The 18,502-nt window shown below is 43.1% G+C and overlaps 1 protein-coding gene across 1 annotated transcript in view; it reads right to left on the bottom strand.

The window, feature by feature from the left end:
- Positions 1 to 18,502, bottom strand: part of LOC105000759 (collagen alpha-4(VI) chain-like) — a 123,982-nt gene that overhangs the window by 31,076 nt on the left and 74,404 nt on the right. Inside the window, 9 exon segments of the mRNA XM_010856754.1 lie at positions 1,002 to 1,037; positions 2,197 to 2,259; positions 4,182 to 4,244; positions 4,350 to 4,385; positions 10,214 to 10,264; positions 12,831 to 12,893; positions 13,709 to 13,771; positions 14,730 to 14,792; positions 16,580 to 16,642. Of these exon segments, the coding sequence (XP_010855056.1) occupies positions 1,002 to 1,037; positions 2,197 to 2,259; positions 4,182 to 4,244; positions 4,350 to 4,385; positions 10,214 to 10,264; positions 12,831 to 12,893; positions 13,709 to 13,771; positions 14,730 to 14,792; positions 16,580 to 16,642 (501 nt within the window).

Genomic DNA, 18,502 nt, shown 5'->3' with positions numbered 1-18,502 from the left:
GGCAAGAGTACTGGAGTGGGTTGCCATTTCCTTCTCCAATGCATGAAAGTGAAAAGTCAAAGTGAAGTCCCTCAGTCGTGTCCGACTCTTAGTGACCCCATGGACCGCAGCCTCCTAGGTTCCTCTGTCCATGGGATTTTCCAGGCAAGAGTGAGTTCCCTGCATCATACAGCAAATTCCCGTTGGCTATCTATTTACATATGGTAATGTAAGTTTCCTTGTTGCTCTTTCCATACATCTTACCCTCTCCTCCCCTCTTCCCATGTCCATAAGTCTATTCTCTTTGTTTCTCCACTGCTGCCCTGTAAATACATTCTTCAGTGCCATTTTTCTAGATTCCATATATACGTGTTAGAGAATGAAGTGAGTCAAAAAGAGAAAGATAAATACTGTATAAGCAATTTTTGCGCTTCACCAAAAAAGCTTGTTTGTTTTTTGCACAGGGGTGAAAAGTGAAAGAAAGTGAAAGTCTCTCAGTCGTGTTCAACTCTTTGCAACCCCATGGACTATACAGTCCATGAGATTCTCCAGGCCATAACACGGGAGTGGGTAGCCTTTCCCTTCTCCAGGGGATCATCCCAAGTAGACCTCAAAGTCTTCCTTTCATGCCAACCAGTATTACTCAAAAACATCCAGATTTAAAATATTATTCTACTCTTTAAAGTATTGTTTAAATATTTAAAATATTATTCTGTTCCTTTTACTTGATTTGGCTATAATCAACTAGAGTAAAGTCTATAAACTTTAAAGTATCAAGAGAACTTACAAGAGGAGAAATTAAAGAATTTTTACAGATTTCTATCTTGCAAAGGTGGAAATTTTTGTGTTTTTGAAAAAATAAAGTTTAGAATTAAAATATTCACACCCAAGAGAAACAACAGATTCTATAGCCATTTCAGATACCGGAATAATCAGACAGAGAATATAAAAAAACTATGCTTTGTATGTCTGAAGAAATAAGAAAGATCCTTGAAAATATGAAAAAAAAAATCTTTACCTACCATCATATCTACCACACCTTTGGGACCCTTGATGCCCTGGAAAAGATAGAAATGGGTTTCAAATGCAAGCTTGGAAGCCCAACACATTATTCTGAAGACTTGGCAAGAGAACTTGAGAAAGTTTACCAAGGTACAGAGACCACCCCTTTAGGGCCTGAAGTTCTGTCTGACTCCTTAAGGAAGAAGTTCAGAGTGTCTAGGAGAGGTGTCCCAGACCTCAGAGTTCAGGGTGCCCAGGGAGATGCTACAGAAAGACCCTTAAGAGACCAGGTCATTTTGAGACCAGGCCACAGTTGAGGATTAAAATCAGGAAAAGGTCATTCAAGATTCTAAAGTGGACCCCAGCCCTCCCCTGTCCCTCCCCTGCCACCCACCACCACCCTATCTGTTCTCGAGCACACACAAGTCTCCCCTGGAAACCGTCCCAACAGACCCGCCCAACTCCAGCCACCCTGGGACTCTGAAGCTCTCAGTTCTTATTCGGGCTCTGTGAGGTAGTCAGTTGTGACTTCCTGCAGTTCACTATAACCTCCTCAGCCTTTGTTTCTCCATCTGTAAAATGGGCATGGTGGTCCTCCTACTTTTAAGATTTTTGAATCTATCTTTAAGATTTTTGTGCACCTCTCCAGCAAGCACTAAACTGCAGTGAAGGCCGCAGGTTCAACCCACTGCTGACTCCCTGCACCTTCCTGCATGGATGACGTCTGGCCTCATAGGATGAAGCATAATGCAAAATGACAATCACCTCAAGGTTTTTTCTTTCCTACCAAGTGACCTTCCAGGGAATTTTACAAATATCTGTGGACCTGTAACATTGTCAGTTCAGGAAAGATTTTATAAAAGTCATATTTTGTTAGGATTTCTTTCTGGTTTTTGCATAAATGCCGTCACTCATCTTGTTTACAATGATAAGCTCACTCTCCAGTGAACTTTACGTATTATTTTTGCATTTAGACAGATTCATGAATCTTCAGGCACCCTAACATCTTCCCCACATTTAAGTCAAAATATCTTTATTTAATAAATACCATATTGTGTAAGGACTTGAAGCTAAGGTCCTCTAAAGCAAGACTGGCCTATTCTCTATAAAGCTCCTCCTGCGCGTTTTAAACGTTTATTTCTTCTTAGAGATGCCTCTCACCAAATCCTTGATCACTGTTATTTTCAAATAAAAGAAAACAGAAGTCCATGTTACCACCGGTCCTGGAGGGCCTGGGTCACCTCGAGTTCCAGCAAATCCAGGAAGTCCAGCCTTACCCTGAAAATGACCATACCAAAGGAGTAAGCGCCCCGCTTGAACACGACTTGATTACGACCAATAGGCCCACTTTGAGATTCCAAGTTGTCCTTAGATGCGAGGTCTAATGAGTCTGTTGTGGACCAGTTAGTGGAATGAGACATGCAGACCGGGGGGAGGCATCTCTGTGAGAACCACTTGAGTCCCCACCGTACATACTTAACCGGAGTCAATATGTGTGCCTTCGCACAAATACTTCCAGAGTCTTACCCTATGTCTCAGTCCTCAGCTGAGACTCGTCACATAATTAAATGAATGCAGGAAATGAGTATTGAGGGTCAGGCATCAAGAGAAAGGAAAAGTTCCTATTAGCTTCTGATCTTTAGTGTCTCAGAAGCAGTCTATGCTGTCCATGGACTCGCTGCTCATCTTACAGGTATTTGAACTGATACTGAATTATCTGCATGTAACTGACACTTTATCTTTTTAAATTTTAAACAGGAGAGAGAAATTTAACTGAGAAAGGTAATATTAGCCAGTATAGTCAAGGCTGTGGTCCTTCCAGTACATGTACAGATGTGAGAGCAGGACCATAAAGAAGGCAGAGCACTGAAGAATTAATGCTTTTGATTGAACTGTGGTGCTGGAGAAGACTCCTGAGAGTCCCTTGGACAGCAAGGAGATCAAACCAGTCCATCTTAAAGGAAATCAACCCTGAATATTCATAGGAGGGACTGATGTTGAAGTTTGAAGCTCCAGTCCTTTGGCCACCTGATGCAAACAGCTGACTCATTGGAAAAAAACCCTGATGCTGGGAAAGATTGAAGGCAGAAGGAGAAGATGGCAACAGAGGATGAGAGGTTGAGTGGCATCACCAGTTCAATGGGCATGAACATGGGCAAAGTCCAGGAGATGGTGAGAGACAGGGAAGCCCGGAGTGCTGCAGTCCATGTGGTCATGAAGAGTCAAACATGACTTGGTGACTGAACAACAATATTAGCCAATAGTAAGTCAGGTTAGACACAGATCAAATTTTTCTTTATGTCCTTGCCAGTCTATGAAAATGCCAATCATAAAGTGCCCAGATAATACACACTATCTTTCCATTCTTCTTTTCTACACTGAACCCTAGTCCGTGTTCTTTTCCCAAAAGACCTAACTCCCTAATGTGGAAGTGTTAGTCACTCAGTCATGTCTGACTCTTTACTACTCCATGCCAGGCTCCTCTGTCCCTGGAATTCTCCAGGCAAGAATACTGGAGTGGGTAGCCATTCCCTTCTCCAGGGGATCTTCTCAACCCAAGGATCAGTCTCCAAGGATCTTTCTCCCACATTGCAGGCAGATTCTTTACCATCTGGGCCACCAGGGAAGCCCCTATCCATCAGCTAAGCACTACCTAGGTGTGGGGTATCCACCAATTACTTTTTCCAAGAAGGGCTACGAGTGACTGTGGATCTTCAAGACAGAATCTTCCAAACCTGAAGATTTTAATGGTTTTCATGCAGAATCCCCAAACTACAGAGGAAACATGACTCCAAGTCCACCAAGATGGCAGCCACATTCTTGAGAGTCTAGTCCTAGAATACCTAAGAGAAAGTCAAGGCTTAGAAGAATCTTAAAGAAACAGTAATGTTTGTCCTGCAAACCATCTAGATTTACCAAAGACAAGGGTACCCCTGAAACTGTCTTTAAAAGATTGATACTGCATAACTGAAACTCCAACTTGAATTTTCTGTGTTATGGTTTGGTGAGCTGCACTTACATTCAGATGATAAATGATAATTTATTAATTATCATTAAGCGGGGAGTGACCAAGAAAGGTGTAGAATATTCTGAGGAGGACATGGGCTTTCTGCTAAAAAACCCATTAACCCAGGAGAAATGGAGTCCTGTGAGTCACGATGTGGCCTCTGTAGACATGGGGAAATTCCTTTGGCTCTTACCCTCTTCCCTCTGATTCCCTTTGCCCCCTTCTCTCCTCGGTGGCCTGGGTCACCATCTTCTCCCTTAATAGAATCAAAAGCAGAACCATGAGTGTAAAGAAAAATAAAGGACAAACAAATGACACACACTGCATACCAGATATCAGGGCCAAAAAGATATCTTCTTACTTGTGCACCAGGGTAGCCAGGAAATCCAGGTTCACCCTAGTGTCAGAAACGAGATAAGGGCTTTGTTTAGTGTCATATGATTAAGGCTTTCTTCGACATTCGTTGGGGGGAAAAGAAGGAACTACAATTTTGAGGAAACAGACTCAGAAACCAGTGCCAGTAAAAACAATGATCACAACGGCTGTTATCTTCAGCTCCTCCCAAGTGGCCGTATTTCCCTTCTACAATTCAACGCAAAACAATGTGCACATGATTTTTACAAATTCCTCCTCCTTCCTTGATGTATTGTATAACAAAACTTTCTCCTTGTGCATTTTTTATCTATCAGTTTAAGTAACCAGAGGTATGATCCAATGGAAACCAAGGGAAGGGGCACTAAATTGCTGCAGAAAGTAGGTGATCACTGTCAGACCAAAGACATACTACTACCAAGCAATCATTCAGTCAACGAGTATGTATTTAGCACCTACTGTCTGCCAGACATGTCTCTAGGCATTGGGAATTCCATGGTAAACAGAACAAAGATCCTGTCATCAAGGAACTTACCTGCTAGTGAGAGAGAGACATACAGTCTGACAGGGTAAGATCAATGCTATTCCGGAAAAAAGGATTAAGGAACAGATAATGACGTGTAGGGGTGAGGAGTCAGGCAAAACCATTTTGGAGAGGTGGCAAAATTCTTCCATTATTCTTCCAGTAAGAATTACGGAAGCAAGCCAAACAGATGTGCCAAAGAAGAGCATCCAGGCAGAGGAAGGAGTGTGTGAAAACCATAAACAGGAGTATGAACAGGCGCCAAGTCTGAGGAACAGTGAAACAGAACAAGGGTGTGGGGAGGGTGGACTGCAGAGAGTCGTGCAGGTCACAGAACAGTGCGGCTAACTCTGAAAGCCATCAGGAGCCATGGCTGGGCTGTGAGTAAAGAAGTGACATGATCTGACTCTGTATTTTAAACATGGCTCTGGTTCCTTCAAGCAGAGCTAACCAGAAGCGCAGAGGCAGGGAGAACAGTCAGGTGGCGATGACCCTCATTAAGGTAGTGCGCTTAATGCTGGCTTAGCCCAGGGGCAGCACTGGCCGTGGTGAGATGGGATGAAATCTCATCCCATGTATGTATTTTGAAGACAGACTCACCCTCATTTGCTGATGGATTAAACGCAGGCAGGGAGAAAAGGAGACTTATTAAAGATGAAACAAGCACCTGTCTTGAGTAACTGGCAGGATGCAGTCTCTACTTCCCATGCTGGGGAAGGCAGGGTGAAGGGCAGGTGAATCAGTTTTGACTGACTGCATGTTTGATGATACTAAAGGATTCAGAGAGATAACTTTGGCCTGGAGTCCAGGGACCTTTCAGGAGGAGGTGAACATTCTCCTCATGCTTTCCTTAAGCCGTGTGCAACAATGTATCTTGCCTGAGAACTGGCCTTTCTTTAGGTCTGGAGTTGATAATTACAGAGTGAGACAGTGTCTTACTAATGGAAATGCTTTTCTTAGACTCTGTGTTAATGATTATAATTGTAGCACATCTTGCATGGAAACCCATATCTCAAGACTTGTCCCCCTGATTCCACAGCAATGGTATATCTTGGTCTGAGACGTTGCTCAGAACCCGTTCTCCCTGGCTAGTCTCGGGCTGGTTATCTCAGGATGTCTGCCTTGGGGGAGGGTTGGGTGGAGCTCTTACGACCTTGAGGTATTCTTTTTTCTCTATTCTCAGCCATCAGCTGAGAAGTACCCAATGCCCTGCTTAAAATAGTGGGGGTGGGTACTCTTTGACCCCCTTCTGATGTCTGTGCAAGAAACTTTTTTCACTTTTTCTTTTTTTCATGAAAAGTCAGACATGACTTTTCACTTTTTCTTTTTCACTTTCACTTTAAATAAAAATCTTTGCCTCACAAAGCTCTTGGTGCCTGAGACTGTCTTTGGTCCCAGAGTGAAATTTTATGCTTCAGAGACGGGGAATCTGGTGGCACCATTCACAGTAAGCCATCAGCATCATTGCTCCCCAGGTGACGCCTGCCAGTGCCAATGAAGGAGACGTAAGAGAAGCACATTCCATCTCTGGGTCGGGAAGACCCCCTGGAGAAGGAAATGGCAACCCACTCCAGTATTCTTGCCTGGGAAAATCACATGGACAGAGAAGCCTGGTAGGCTACAGTCCATAGGTCGCAAAGCGTCGGACACGACTGAAGTGACTTAGCACGCACGCAGGTGTGATGATGGTATTGTACATTTTTAAAGGCTATTTAGAGATGCAAGCTGAAATATTTATGCATGAACTATACAGTCCTGAATATTCATTGGAAGGACTGATGCTGAAGCTGAAACTCCAATACTTTGGCCACCTGATGGGAAGAAGTGACTCATTAGGAAAGACCTAGATGCTGGGAAAGATTGAGGGCAGGAGGAGAAGGGGACGACAGAGGATGAGATGGTTAGATGGCATCACCGACTCAATGGACATGAGTTTGAGCAAGCTCTGGGAGTTGGTGATGGACAGGGAGGCCTGGCGTGCTGCAGTCCATGGGGTCGCAAAAAGTTGGACATGACTGAACGACTGAACCAAACTGATACACTACCAGGGATTTACTTCAAATAATTGGGAGAGGGGTGAATAAAAGTGGGTGAGACCACAAACAAAACAAAACTAAACTGGCCAAGTGTTTTGCATTGTTTGAACTAGGTAATGTGTACATCGGAAGAGGGATCATTCCATTTGTATCTTCACTTATATATATGTTTGGATTTTTCCATAATAAAAGATTATAAAATGAAAGAAGAAGAAAAAAGTTGGTTGGGACATGCCAATTTTCATGTACCTATTAGATAACCAAGGGAAACGTATTTGGAACTTAAGAGACTGGTTCAGGCTAGAGAAATAAACTGAAGATTGGAGGGTGGATGGCACTTGACTCCATCAGCCAGGTCATCTCAGGAGTAACTAAGGAGGGAGAGAAACGTGAGGATAGAGTCACCTCGAGTCTTCAACATTTAGTGCTCTAGAACATTGAGAAGGTCCAGGCAAGAGCAGCCAGTGACAACCAAGGAAGTAGTGTGTGCTGGAAGTTGGGTCGGGAAAGGTTTAAAGATCAAGCCCTTGTGATCATCTCTGCCAAATGCCGCTGAGACATGTAGCACAATTCGGGCAAAGAACTGACCGCTGGACTTAGCACCACTGTCCCTCAAACGCAGCATACATTTACCACGACTGAAGCAGATGTCGCGAGAGGGGAGGGCCATGGAGTGAAGGCTCAACTGTCATCAGTTGCAGAGAACCAGAGGGAAGAAGGTGGTGTTTCCAAACCGAGGCACTACTGACATTTTAGACCTGATGGCTGTTAGCCGTGAAGGGCTATCAAACAGCATAAAACGGCATCTCTGGTCTCCACCTACTAGATGCCAGCAGCATCCCTGCCCCAGTTCAGATAACCAAAACATCTCTAGGTACTGCCAGATGCCCCCTGGAGGGTAAAATCACCCCTGTGTAAGAACCACTAATACAGACTGCTCCTTCCGAGAGTTTTATAGGAGAGGAATGGGGCAATGGGAGTCTAGTTAAGTGAGGGGGTTTGGGGTTTGTTTTTTTTTTTTTGGTTTGGGTGTTTTTCTTTAATTTGTTTGTTTGTTTGTTTTAGATGAGGGATATTTCCACCTGTTTGTATACTGATGGGAATGGTCTATGGCGAGGGAAGAAAATGTAATGATGCAGGAAAGAAAGGTGACTGCTGCAAGAGCCAGGGCTTTAAGGAAGCCAAAAAAAAAGGAATGGAATTCGGTCCACAGGAGGCAAGAGGAGGCTCACAGACAGATAACGGCACAGACTCTGATGCAGGGCAGTGCAAGGAAGGCTGGACACGCAAGCTTGGAGGCAAGCAGGCGGCCTTTGCAGCGGTGGGTGCACGTAGCGGTTTTCTCCTCAATGATCTACTTACTTAATGAAACAGGAGGCACAGTCACCTGCTGAAAATGGAGACGACGAAGCAGGTCTTGGAGGCTTGAGGGGAGAAAGGTGGGTATGAGGTCGTCAAATTGGAGGGGAGAAGAGTGAGCCAGCCAGGAAAAGGCAGTGGGCCAGGCAGGATAAGAGCCTGAGGGAGACTGCGGCGTCCTGCCAGGAGAAAACGCAGCAAGCGCAAACTGCAGCCCTCTGCCCCACAGCAGACTGTATCACGGTGAGCACGGACGGCCCCCGTGCTAGCTCACAGCTGGCATCTGGCTCCAAACATGCCGGTTTGAATTCCAGCATCCTTTCTATGCAAACTCTAGCTTAGAGAAGAAAGATATAATTTGCCAGGATGGGGCTCCAAAGGCTACCTTCTACACTCAGATCTGGCTCAAGCTGTGTGACCTTAGGTAGGTCACTTCACTTCTCTGAATCTCCATACTCTTATCTGCACACTGACAAGGCTAAACTGAAGACGTTCCATCATTCCACAGGTATTTACTAAGCACTTACGGCACGCAGGGCTCTTTTCTGCTCAATAAAATGGCAGTGGTGCCATCTGGCAGCCACGAGGAAACAAGAGAATGGCAGAAAAGTCAGCCCAGAGTCCTGTTCAGCAGCTGAGCACCACTGCACAGCCCAGTGACTTGTTATTTTATGAGACAAGAAATGTAACTTGTGGGCTGAAGCCCCCAGAATAATTGTAGCGAATGACATTTGATTCAAGCTTCATGTGGCTTCCAAGCTTCAAAACCTCTGTCACTGAAGTTTTGCTAAAATACCAGATTCTCATAGGAGGAAATATTCAAATATACTTATTGAGCAGCTATTTTCAGCACCAGGCTCTGTTGCAGCAATACAAAAATGAATAAAATGTCTAAAAAATGAGACAAATGAATATATTACTAGAAATAGACTCACAGACATAGAAAACAAACTTAACAAAGGGGAAAGGCGGAGTTTGGGATTAACATTTATACTCTACTAACCGTGGGGGCTTTACTGGTGGTTCAGACGGTAAAGAATCTGCTGCAATGCAGGAGACCCAGGTTCAATCCCTGAGTCAGGAAGATCCCCTAGAGAAGGGAATGGCTACCCACTCCAGTGTTTTTGCCTGGAGACTTCCATGGACAGAGTCAGACACAAGTGAGTGACTAACACACACTGCTAAAATAGATAACCAACAAAGGTCTACAGTATAGCACAGAGAACTATACTCAAAAACGTGTAACAAGCTATAACGGAAAAGAATCTGAAAAAGAGGAGATTTAGACAGATAGAGGAATCACCTTGCTGTACACCTGAAACTAACTCAGCAGTGTAAATCAACCACACGGCAATTTTTTTAAACAGATTAATTTTAAAATAAATAAATTAAACACTTAACATTTCTAAAAATGAATAAGATGCAAGCCTGACGGCAAGTTCACAAACTGGAAGTAGCTGCACAGATAAATGACAATCCAACCTAGATGGGGAAGCTGCTGTAGAGACACGAACACTGGGCCTTAGGAACACAGGGCACATCATGGTTTCTGTCTGGGGAAGCCCAGTAGGGCATCAGCAGAAAGAAGCTGACACTTGAGTCGGTCTAAGAACGAGAGTAAAAATGGTCCAAAAGAAGGAGATGGGGAGGCCATCCCAAACAGAGGCAAGAGCATTTGCAAAGACAAGGAGTTGCAACAGTCCTGGCGTGCACAGGGCTGGGGTGGGGCTAGGAATTTGTTTTTTAAATAAGGGAGAGACTAAATCAGCTTTTATTTTTTAAGGAGGGAACTCTGGCAAGCTCTGATATATGTCATAAAAAAAAAATACACAGGAACCATTTCTGGTACACCACTTGGGTAATAACTCTTACTCTAGTGAAGTAAAATAAAAAGTACCATCTTTAGCTGGGAATAATCTGTCAGGTAACCCTCACCTTTGTTCCTTTTCTTCCTGGATGTCCATATCCCTCTGGACCGGGAAGACCCTAAGAAAAAGATACATGATGAATTGTAGGGTCATCCACAACACTTGGTCGATAATATTCTCTGAACTCTTGGACAAACCAGCAGGGCAAGGAGGCAGGGAAGGCAGAGGGGCTTGGCGGAGGTTGGGGGGATTTGGCGGAGATTTCTCCTACCTCTACAGCACAAACACTAGATGTCCTTCACAGGATAAGGAGGGGACAAGGGTTTAAAACTTTAAAAGACCACAAGATAAGTAAGTGTGTGTGTGTGTGTGCACGTGTGTGTTAATTTTTTGATCACCTCTTCATCAAAATTCTGACCTCAGCAAGATGCTATCTTGGTTGTAGGAAGCCAAATCACTGTACAAAGTTCCCCCTTGGGCTAAATTTGCTTTGTTTGCAGGATAAAATCACAACAGAAGAAGCTTCAGAACTGCTAAGTCTCTAGGGATAAAGACAAATTGGAGAGGAGGGGTGGATGAAGCCAATGTGGTCCATATGATATAAACCCAGATAGACCTGAATTTTTTTCCACTTACAACACTGGTTCTATAATGACCTTGGCCAAGTTACTCAACCTCCTCATCTGTTCAGTCCAGTTCAGTACAGTCGCTCAGTTGTGTCTGACTCTTTGCAACCCCATGAATTGCAGCACGCCAGGCCTCCCTGTCCATCACCAACTCCCGGAGTTCACTGAGACTCAGGTCCACCGAGTCAGTGATGCCATCCAGCCATCTCATCCTCTGTCGTCCCCTTCTCCTCCTGCCCCCAATCCCTCCCAGCATCAGAGTCTTTTCCAATGAGTCAACTCTTTGCATGATGTGGCCAAAGTACTGGAGTTTCAGCTTTAGCATCATTCCTTCCAAAGAAATCCCAGGGCTGATCTCCTTCAGAATGGACTGGTTGGATCTCCTTGCAGTCCAAGGGACTCTCAAGAGTCTTCTCCAACACCACAGTTCAAAAGCATCAATTCTTTGGCGCTCAGCTTTCTTCACAGTCCAACTCTCACATCCATAGATGACTAGTGGAAAAACCATACCATGGGGATAATAACGTCATCTACACAGCATGATTTTTTTTTGAAAGACTGAGGGGAATTGTGCGTGGAAAGCACTTAGCGTGGCGCCAAGCACAGGGAAAGTGCTTGATTCGTGCCATTGTTCTGCTTCCGGCGGTGGCTGTAGCACTGGTGATGTTGGGAGGGGAGTGGTGACGGTGGTGGCGATGGTGGTGGCCTCGACGGTGCTGATTCGGGGTAGCGGTGGTGATGGTGATGCTGGTCACGGTGACGGTCATGGTCACGGTGACAGAACGGATGTCAGTGGAAGCGGTGATGGTGCGATTCCACACAGAGGTGATGAGGGCAGCAATTACGAAAATGTTGATGATTCTACTGGGATCTATACTGTGTACTTAGACAGTGAGCCTCTTGTAGTAAGAGTCAACTCAGAACTTTCTGTCTATTCTTTGCTGAATGAACAAAGACTGTACCCAAATCAACTGAGAAGATTTTTTTAATTTTAAGCCACAGAAGTTATGGCAATGACCTAAGGGAGAATGTTTGAAATCTTAGAAAAGAAAGAAAAATAATGTAAAAAAAAAAAAATTGCCAGAAATAGATTACTGAAGGGAGAAAAAGATGCGAATGAGGCTCTGTTGCTTTACTCCAGCTTCACTCTGCTCAAGGACATGCAAGGCCATCAGCATCTGTAACCCCACAGGCCCCAACTGTATGTTTTAGCGACGTCCCCTCTGAGGGGACACCTTCAAGAAAGGCACTGCTCTCCAGCCTCGCCTGTTCCAGGGACAGGCCAGCATTATTTCAAGTCAAGATAGTCTAATCAACAGTGTTAACCTTATTATCATCTGACTTGAGTGTAGACTCATTTGTTAGTAATCCTATTTTTTTCCCCTTTCCACATTTAAGTTTAAGCTTCTTAGGCCTGTTTTTGTTTCTTCTGCTTGCTAAAAAAAAAAAAAAATGCAAGTTCAATGCTGAGGGAAAAACAGCAGCAGGTCCTTCCTACTATAATGAAAGAAATCTCAGAAATATGAGTTGGAAAGACAGCATTATCCTGTAACAGTGAGGTAGTAAATTGAAAATAGTCATGAAATAACTAACTTGCTCTCACCTTCAGAGTAATGACTAAGGTGAAAAGGCACAGCACTGCAGATCATCTTTGGCCTCCAAAGATGATGACAGGCTCTGAATAATCAAACCCGGACCTTTAAAAGTTTGCAACTCTGATTGGCTGTCTTACTTGTTTTTCCAGAAAAAAAAAAAAAAACGTTTCATAACATCTTTGTATTCTCGAAGACTCAAACACTTGTAAAATATCTTTGTCAAACAGAAGAGTCTTTTTGGAACCTCCCTCTCCAACAATAAATCCCAAGATATCTTTGGAGTCTTTATTGACATAAGGAGTCTGGGAATCTTTGAACTACAGAGATGTACAACAGCTCTACTGATGATGCATGTCATATTCATAACCCCAAGTTTTCATCAAGAATGTTAGGATTTTCTGTGGAGCAAGAACAAATAACATGAAATTCTATCAGGAGACCAAAACAGAGAAACTAGACTTACAGGTTGCCCTCTTGGTCCTTGTAGACCTGGCGGTCCTCTTTCTCCTACATCACCAAGCTCTCCCTTTTATAATAAAAGGCAAACATGAAGTTAATTTTCTAAGTTCAATCAATTTTATGTCATTTTCCATAGAGATTTTACATTCCTTTTAAGTCCTCGTGACAACATCCTGCAGTCTAATGTCAAATCTTCCTCTGCTGCTACTGCTGCTAAGTTGCTTCAGTCGTGTCCGACTCTGTTCAACCCCACAGACGGCAGCCCACCAGGCTCCCCCGTCCCTGGGATTCTCCAGGCAAGAACACTGGAGTGGGTTGCCATTTCCTTCTCCAGTGCATGAAAGTGAAAAGTGAAAGGGAAGTCACTCAGTCGTGTCCTATTCGTAGCGACCCCATGGACTGCAGCCTACCAGGCTCCTCTGTCCATGGGATTTTCTAGGCAAAAGTACTGGAGTGGGGTGCCATTGCCTTCTCTGAAATCTTCCTCTAGACTTTGCAAAATACCAATAACGTTATTACAGTAAAGATTTTGGTACTGAAAATCAACAAGCCAGGTATGCAGCGCCAGTTACAGAATTTTATATTACCACAGCTTTTTCTATGTGTTAGAATGTGAATGTACCCTGGTGGTGAGTCTGTATGTTTATCTAATTAGCGATGTGTCTGTGTCTACTGATGTATGTGACCATCTATCCGTCCATCTTGCTATATGGCTGTCTAAGCATCTTTCCTTCTCGGTCCCCATTTATCTAACTACAAGGTAATGAAGAGTCGTGTGATCACCAAGCACATCAGTCTCTCACACTGGAAATGATCGTGTAAGGAGATACTCACATGAAAGAATCCAGTTGCACAAGGAAGAGTGAGCTTTCTGACACTCACCTTCATTCCCCTTGATCCATCTTTTCCTTTTGAACCATTTGGGCCTGGAGGCCCAGGATTCCCCTGCAATAAGACCACAACCCAGATCAGCTGTGATGTTTGACCCAATTAATTTTATCCTCCAAAGTGCATAACATTTGACCTCTGAGCAGGGGACTGAGGTGAGTGAGCAGGGTGATCTGTGCAAGAGGCCACATACTCCAGATGCCAAGATTTGGAGGAATCACCTGGCTACTAGAGAAAAACACCATCTGATGAAGAAACTGGGAAGGCAACTGTATGAACTTTTACCCACTCCAAACAGAAAATATGATCAAATGAGAACGAAAATGGTACGATCAGTTATAGGACTTGACCTTCCCAACCAAGAGAGAGATGGCACAGGCCATTCTGAATCTCCAGACACTTTAATCCCTGGCTCAAATGGTGCTGCTTGGGTTTTTGAAGCTGTTCTCAAATGCTCCTTCCACAGGAGGCCACTTCTAACCACCAGCTTCAACCTGATCTGACCCTCCTATGACCCACGGGATAGCAAGTGGAGAAGGCACTACACAGGCACTAGAGAGACCCAAGTTGGGGGCCCGTTCAGCCACTTACCATTCAGGTGAAAAATCATTAAATCCCTTGGAGCCTCAGTTTTCTCTTCTATAAAACTGGGGTGACTTTAAGTAATGCTTCCTTATATGATTATGAGAAATAAATCGGTCATTTATGCAGCTTTGATAGTACTATTTCTTGTACTACAGGTAAGCATGAGCTTGTGTTACACACCCTTGTGGCTCAAACTGAATCTACTTCATTACTGTATTCCCACAATCCTACATATCCTTAGAGTAGAAAGGGTACATAGCTGGTGGTCAGTGTCTATTTCCTCAAATTAACTATTTCTAGAAAGTCCTGATACCCAGAGATCCCAGAACAAACCGTGTATCTTTACATTATTTGTCCAGGGACATACAGGTCTACGAACTGGCCGTGGGGAATGAGCAGCTGTGTTGAGCCGTGAGTTTGTCAAACCTACCTGAGCACCCACTAAGCCTTTTTCTCCAAAACTTCCTGGTGCGCCTCGCCTTCCTCTTGGTCCCTGGTCCAGAGATGACATTAAAATTCAACCAGTTTTTATAGAGTTGTTTATTTTCCATGTAACCATAAAATCACCTCGGATGCCCATGGAAGCACAGATGAAGGGGCTCTGACCCATCACAATCACACTCATCACACTGGAGTCTAGCAGCCACTGCCCTCTGAGGCACCCACAGCTCATTCATTCCACACTCCCTCCATCTAAGCAGTATCTATATTCTTAACCACTTCTCCAGTTGAATCTAATGAATACTAAAATTTAAAAACTGATTTTTTTTCACTCAACTAATTTTAAACCCTAAAAGGGAAATGAGAAGAGTGGCTGGGATATTGATCTCCTTTGAAAAATCAACTGTATCCTTATCCACACAAGGGTTAAGGGCTAGAGTTTGCATCCCGGTATTATCAAGAACCCAAACACATTTTAACTGGCTTAATCTCACTGGGCAATTGCTGGGGAGTTCTTCGTTTTCTCTCCAATCTATTTGACTTTACTGATTTTTGACATTTTAATTCTTCCTCAGCATTCTGAGAAATGCTTTCCCATTAGGAGCACTGATCCTGGCTTCTATACTCCTGGGTGAGGTATTGTAATCATCTGTTTAAACAGGCCACCATATCCACACCCCAGTAGGAAGGCGAGAATCAAGGGAGGTTTTCTGGATTATCTTACTCATGATCAGCCCCCCTTATAATATAATAAAGTGAACTTAAAGAGGAAGTCCAGAACGCAACAGTGGTCCACATTTGAATTAAGCCAGTGAGGAAAAGGAAAGCCAAAAATATTTCTCAGTTGTTTTCCCTTAGGCTCAGACAATACTTTCTATTATAAAATACATACAATCTGTAATTACACTTTGATGACCCATTTCTTTTGTTAGCACCTTAGTCAAGTCAAAAAGACAGCATAAACCTTCTCAAATGACTATCTGCCACTTATACAAGTTTCAAAATTATAGAGAGTGATTCAATGTGTTAGTAAAATCTGTTGTTTAAAATTTCTCCTTTTGACGATCCCTGGAAACAATTTGGCTTTCCAAAGAAAGATGTGGAAAGTGTTCCAAAGAGGGTTATAAAATGACAGATTTGGATTACACTTCGAAGACTGCAAAAGAACTGGCTGAAAGTGTAATTTCTGGTTATCACTCAATAGTTTACAATGCCCCACTGGACTTGAACTCCTGAATGACTCAGGCATATCTGTAAAGTACCCTCTATATACTTAATGCTTAATAAACACTTTGCTGATTTTTCCTGCAAAATTGAATCCAATTTTAATGAAGTAAATACTATTTAAGTAATTTGCATACACAGCTTCAGAGGCTGTAGTTAAGAGCATAGATTTATAACTGGGGCTTCCCTAGTGGCTCAGACGGTAAAGTGTCTGTCTGCAATGCAGGAGATTTATAACTAGGCTGCCTAAATTTCAGTCTCATCTCTGTCACTTACAGCACTATGTGAGCTTGGCCAATTTACCTAATTTTTCTATCCCCACTCCATTTCTCCCCTATAAAATGGACATGATAAAACTTTCCCCATTGAAGGATTAAATGAGCTAATACAAGTGTTTGGGGCCATACATAGGCCATAGTAATTGCTTAGTAAATATTAGCTACTGCAATTTAACCTGCCCAGAAAACAGGCTATACAATTTTCTTTGGAAGGCAGTTTCCTTTGGGAAGGCAGCATCCTAGATCATCCTGATATATGTCAAATCCTACCAAAGAACCTAAGTTAAAATCTCAAGCAAATATTCTTCAGCACTAAAAACAAGTTCAGTGATACAACCTGTGAACCTGGAGACCCCAGCTCTCCTTGGGAGCCCTCTTCACCAGATTCTCCACGCACACCCTGTCAAAATGAATAGAACTTAGTTGAGTTCACCAGGCATCTTCAGCATTCCTGGAAGGCAGTTTTCCTTGCAAGATGGCACTTGAAGGCAGTAAGAGAAAGACAAAAAGTATCTGTGAGTCTGTGTTCAGTCATCCTAGGATCAGAGTTGAAGAGGAAATGAGGAGGCCCCACCTACTTGGTTGGGAAAATGAAAAATCATATTCTTACTGTCTTTCCTAGTCTCCTTCCAATACCTAAGCTAGTGATAGAAGCAAAAACACTTTGTTTAAACAACCCAAACTCCCATTTTACATAATAACTGGTTCTTAAAAGCTCATCCACTCCTTTTAAGGGCTGTGGGCTAAATGTTCACTGGTGTTAAGGATCTTTACCCCATTTGAGGAGACTCAGAATATTGAGCTCAGTGGCAAGCATGACATTTTAGAACAAAACACAAAAAAGCACTCCAAAAAATCGCCAGAAAACTGGCTTTAAAACCCTACAGATTCTTACAGCATGAAGCTAGTTTTCTAGGCAAGGGATGATCTGTTAAAATGATTCATCTGGTAACCGAGTTAATACCTCCCTCAAATGAATACTTTCATTTCTACAGAGAAGATACATTTTCCACGACTGAGGGTGATAATCTACTTTGCGCATGATGCTGCCTTCTTTCTCACGTTGCTCACAAGCTGCCCAGATTACTGGTTACTCATAGATTTACAAACAGAGGAAATCCTATACTCAGAATTAATCTGTCTGTGGACCAATTATTTGTGTTTCATAAGTTGTTAGACCATTCAGATAAATGGGAGGCACATCTGTTAGTCTTTACTGTTAAATCATTATGTTCTTTAAGAGCTGATATCTAGGTTTATAGATGTGGACCAGGTTTTAAGAGGCATGAAGCTAGAAATGTTGAAACTGGTTGTGAAATGTTACCTCATCTGCCTGTCACATTAGTGACATCCATGCTGTAACGTGTCAGAAAATGATGTGGTTGTAGACAGCAAAGCCCAGACTCTTTTATTGTAACTCATGCCTATACACTTTTCAATATTTTTTCATGGAACTGTAGTTAATCTACAATGTTGTGTTAGTTTCAGGTGTGCAGCAAAGTGACTCGGTCATAAACCTTACACATTTGAACATATTGGAGGCAACCAGTTTTGTCAAAGAGCTTTATGATTAACTAGTAATAGGTGAACAGAACACAAAGCAAATGGGGAGAGAGGGTGACTCAAGGAAGACCAAAGTTAAATAGCTGTGAGTACTATGTAATAGTCACCATCTGAACAGCAAATTGATCGGACCAAAGTGGAGAAAATATGTATATGGTCAAATGAGGTAGGGGGCAGCATATGGAGGAGATGGACAGGTTAAAAAATATTCTTCTCCTCCACTGGAAGAAATCAAAAGAAAAACATCTAAAACTGAAAACCAAGAAATAACAAAGGAAGCATGTTCTTTAGGAAAATGGCAAAAAATACCAAAAGGAACAGCCCCACAGGATGAAAATGAATGCTCCTGAATCCCTGGGAAACAACAAGCAGGGAACCATTTTTCATGACATGCTTGTGAGTGCGGTTGGATTTTAAATTTACGCACAGGCTCAGCTCTGGTTTAAACTAAATAAAAAGGAAAGATACAGGACGTGGAGTTTAGTTTAGGGAACCAAAAACCCAAGACCCATCTGAGAAGAAGACCCTCTATCAATGGCTATTTAGATACAACTGTAGACAGCACAGAAATGGCAACCCACTCCAGTATTCTTGCCTAGAGAATCCCGTGGACAGAGGAGCCTGGGGGCTGCTGTCCATAGGGTCGCACAGAGTCAGACACGATTGAAGCGACTTAGTGTGCATGCATGCACCAAGC

The sequence above is a fragment of the Bison bison genome, unplaced genomic scaffold (assembly GCF_000754665.1).
Source record: "Bison bison bison isolate TAMUID 2011002044 unplaced genomic scaffold, Bison_UMD1.0 scf7180017864374, whole genome shotgun sequence".
Classification (NCBI taxonomy): Eukaryota; Metazoa; Chordata; class Mammalia; order Artiodactyla; family Bovidae; genus Bison; species Bison bison.
Note: the sequence above shows the minus strand (reverse complement) of the source record. Positions and strands in the feature narration are given on the sequence as shown.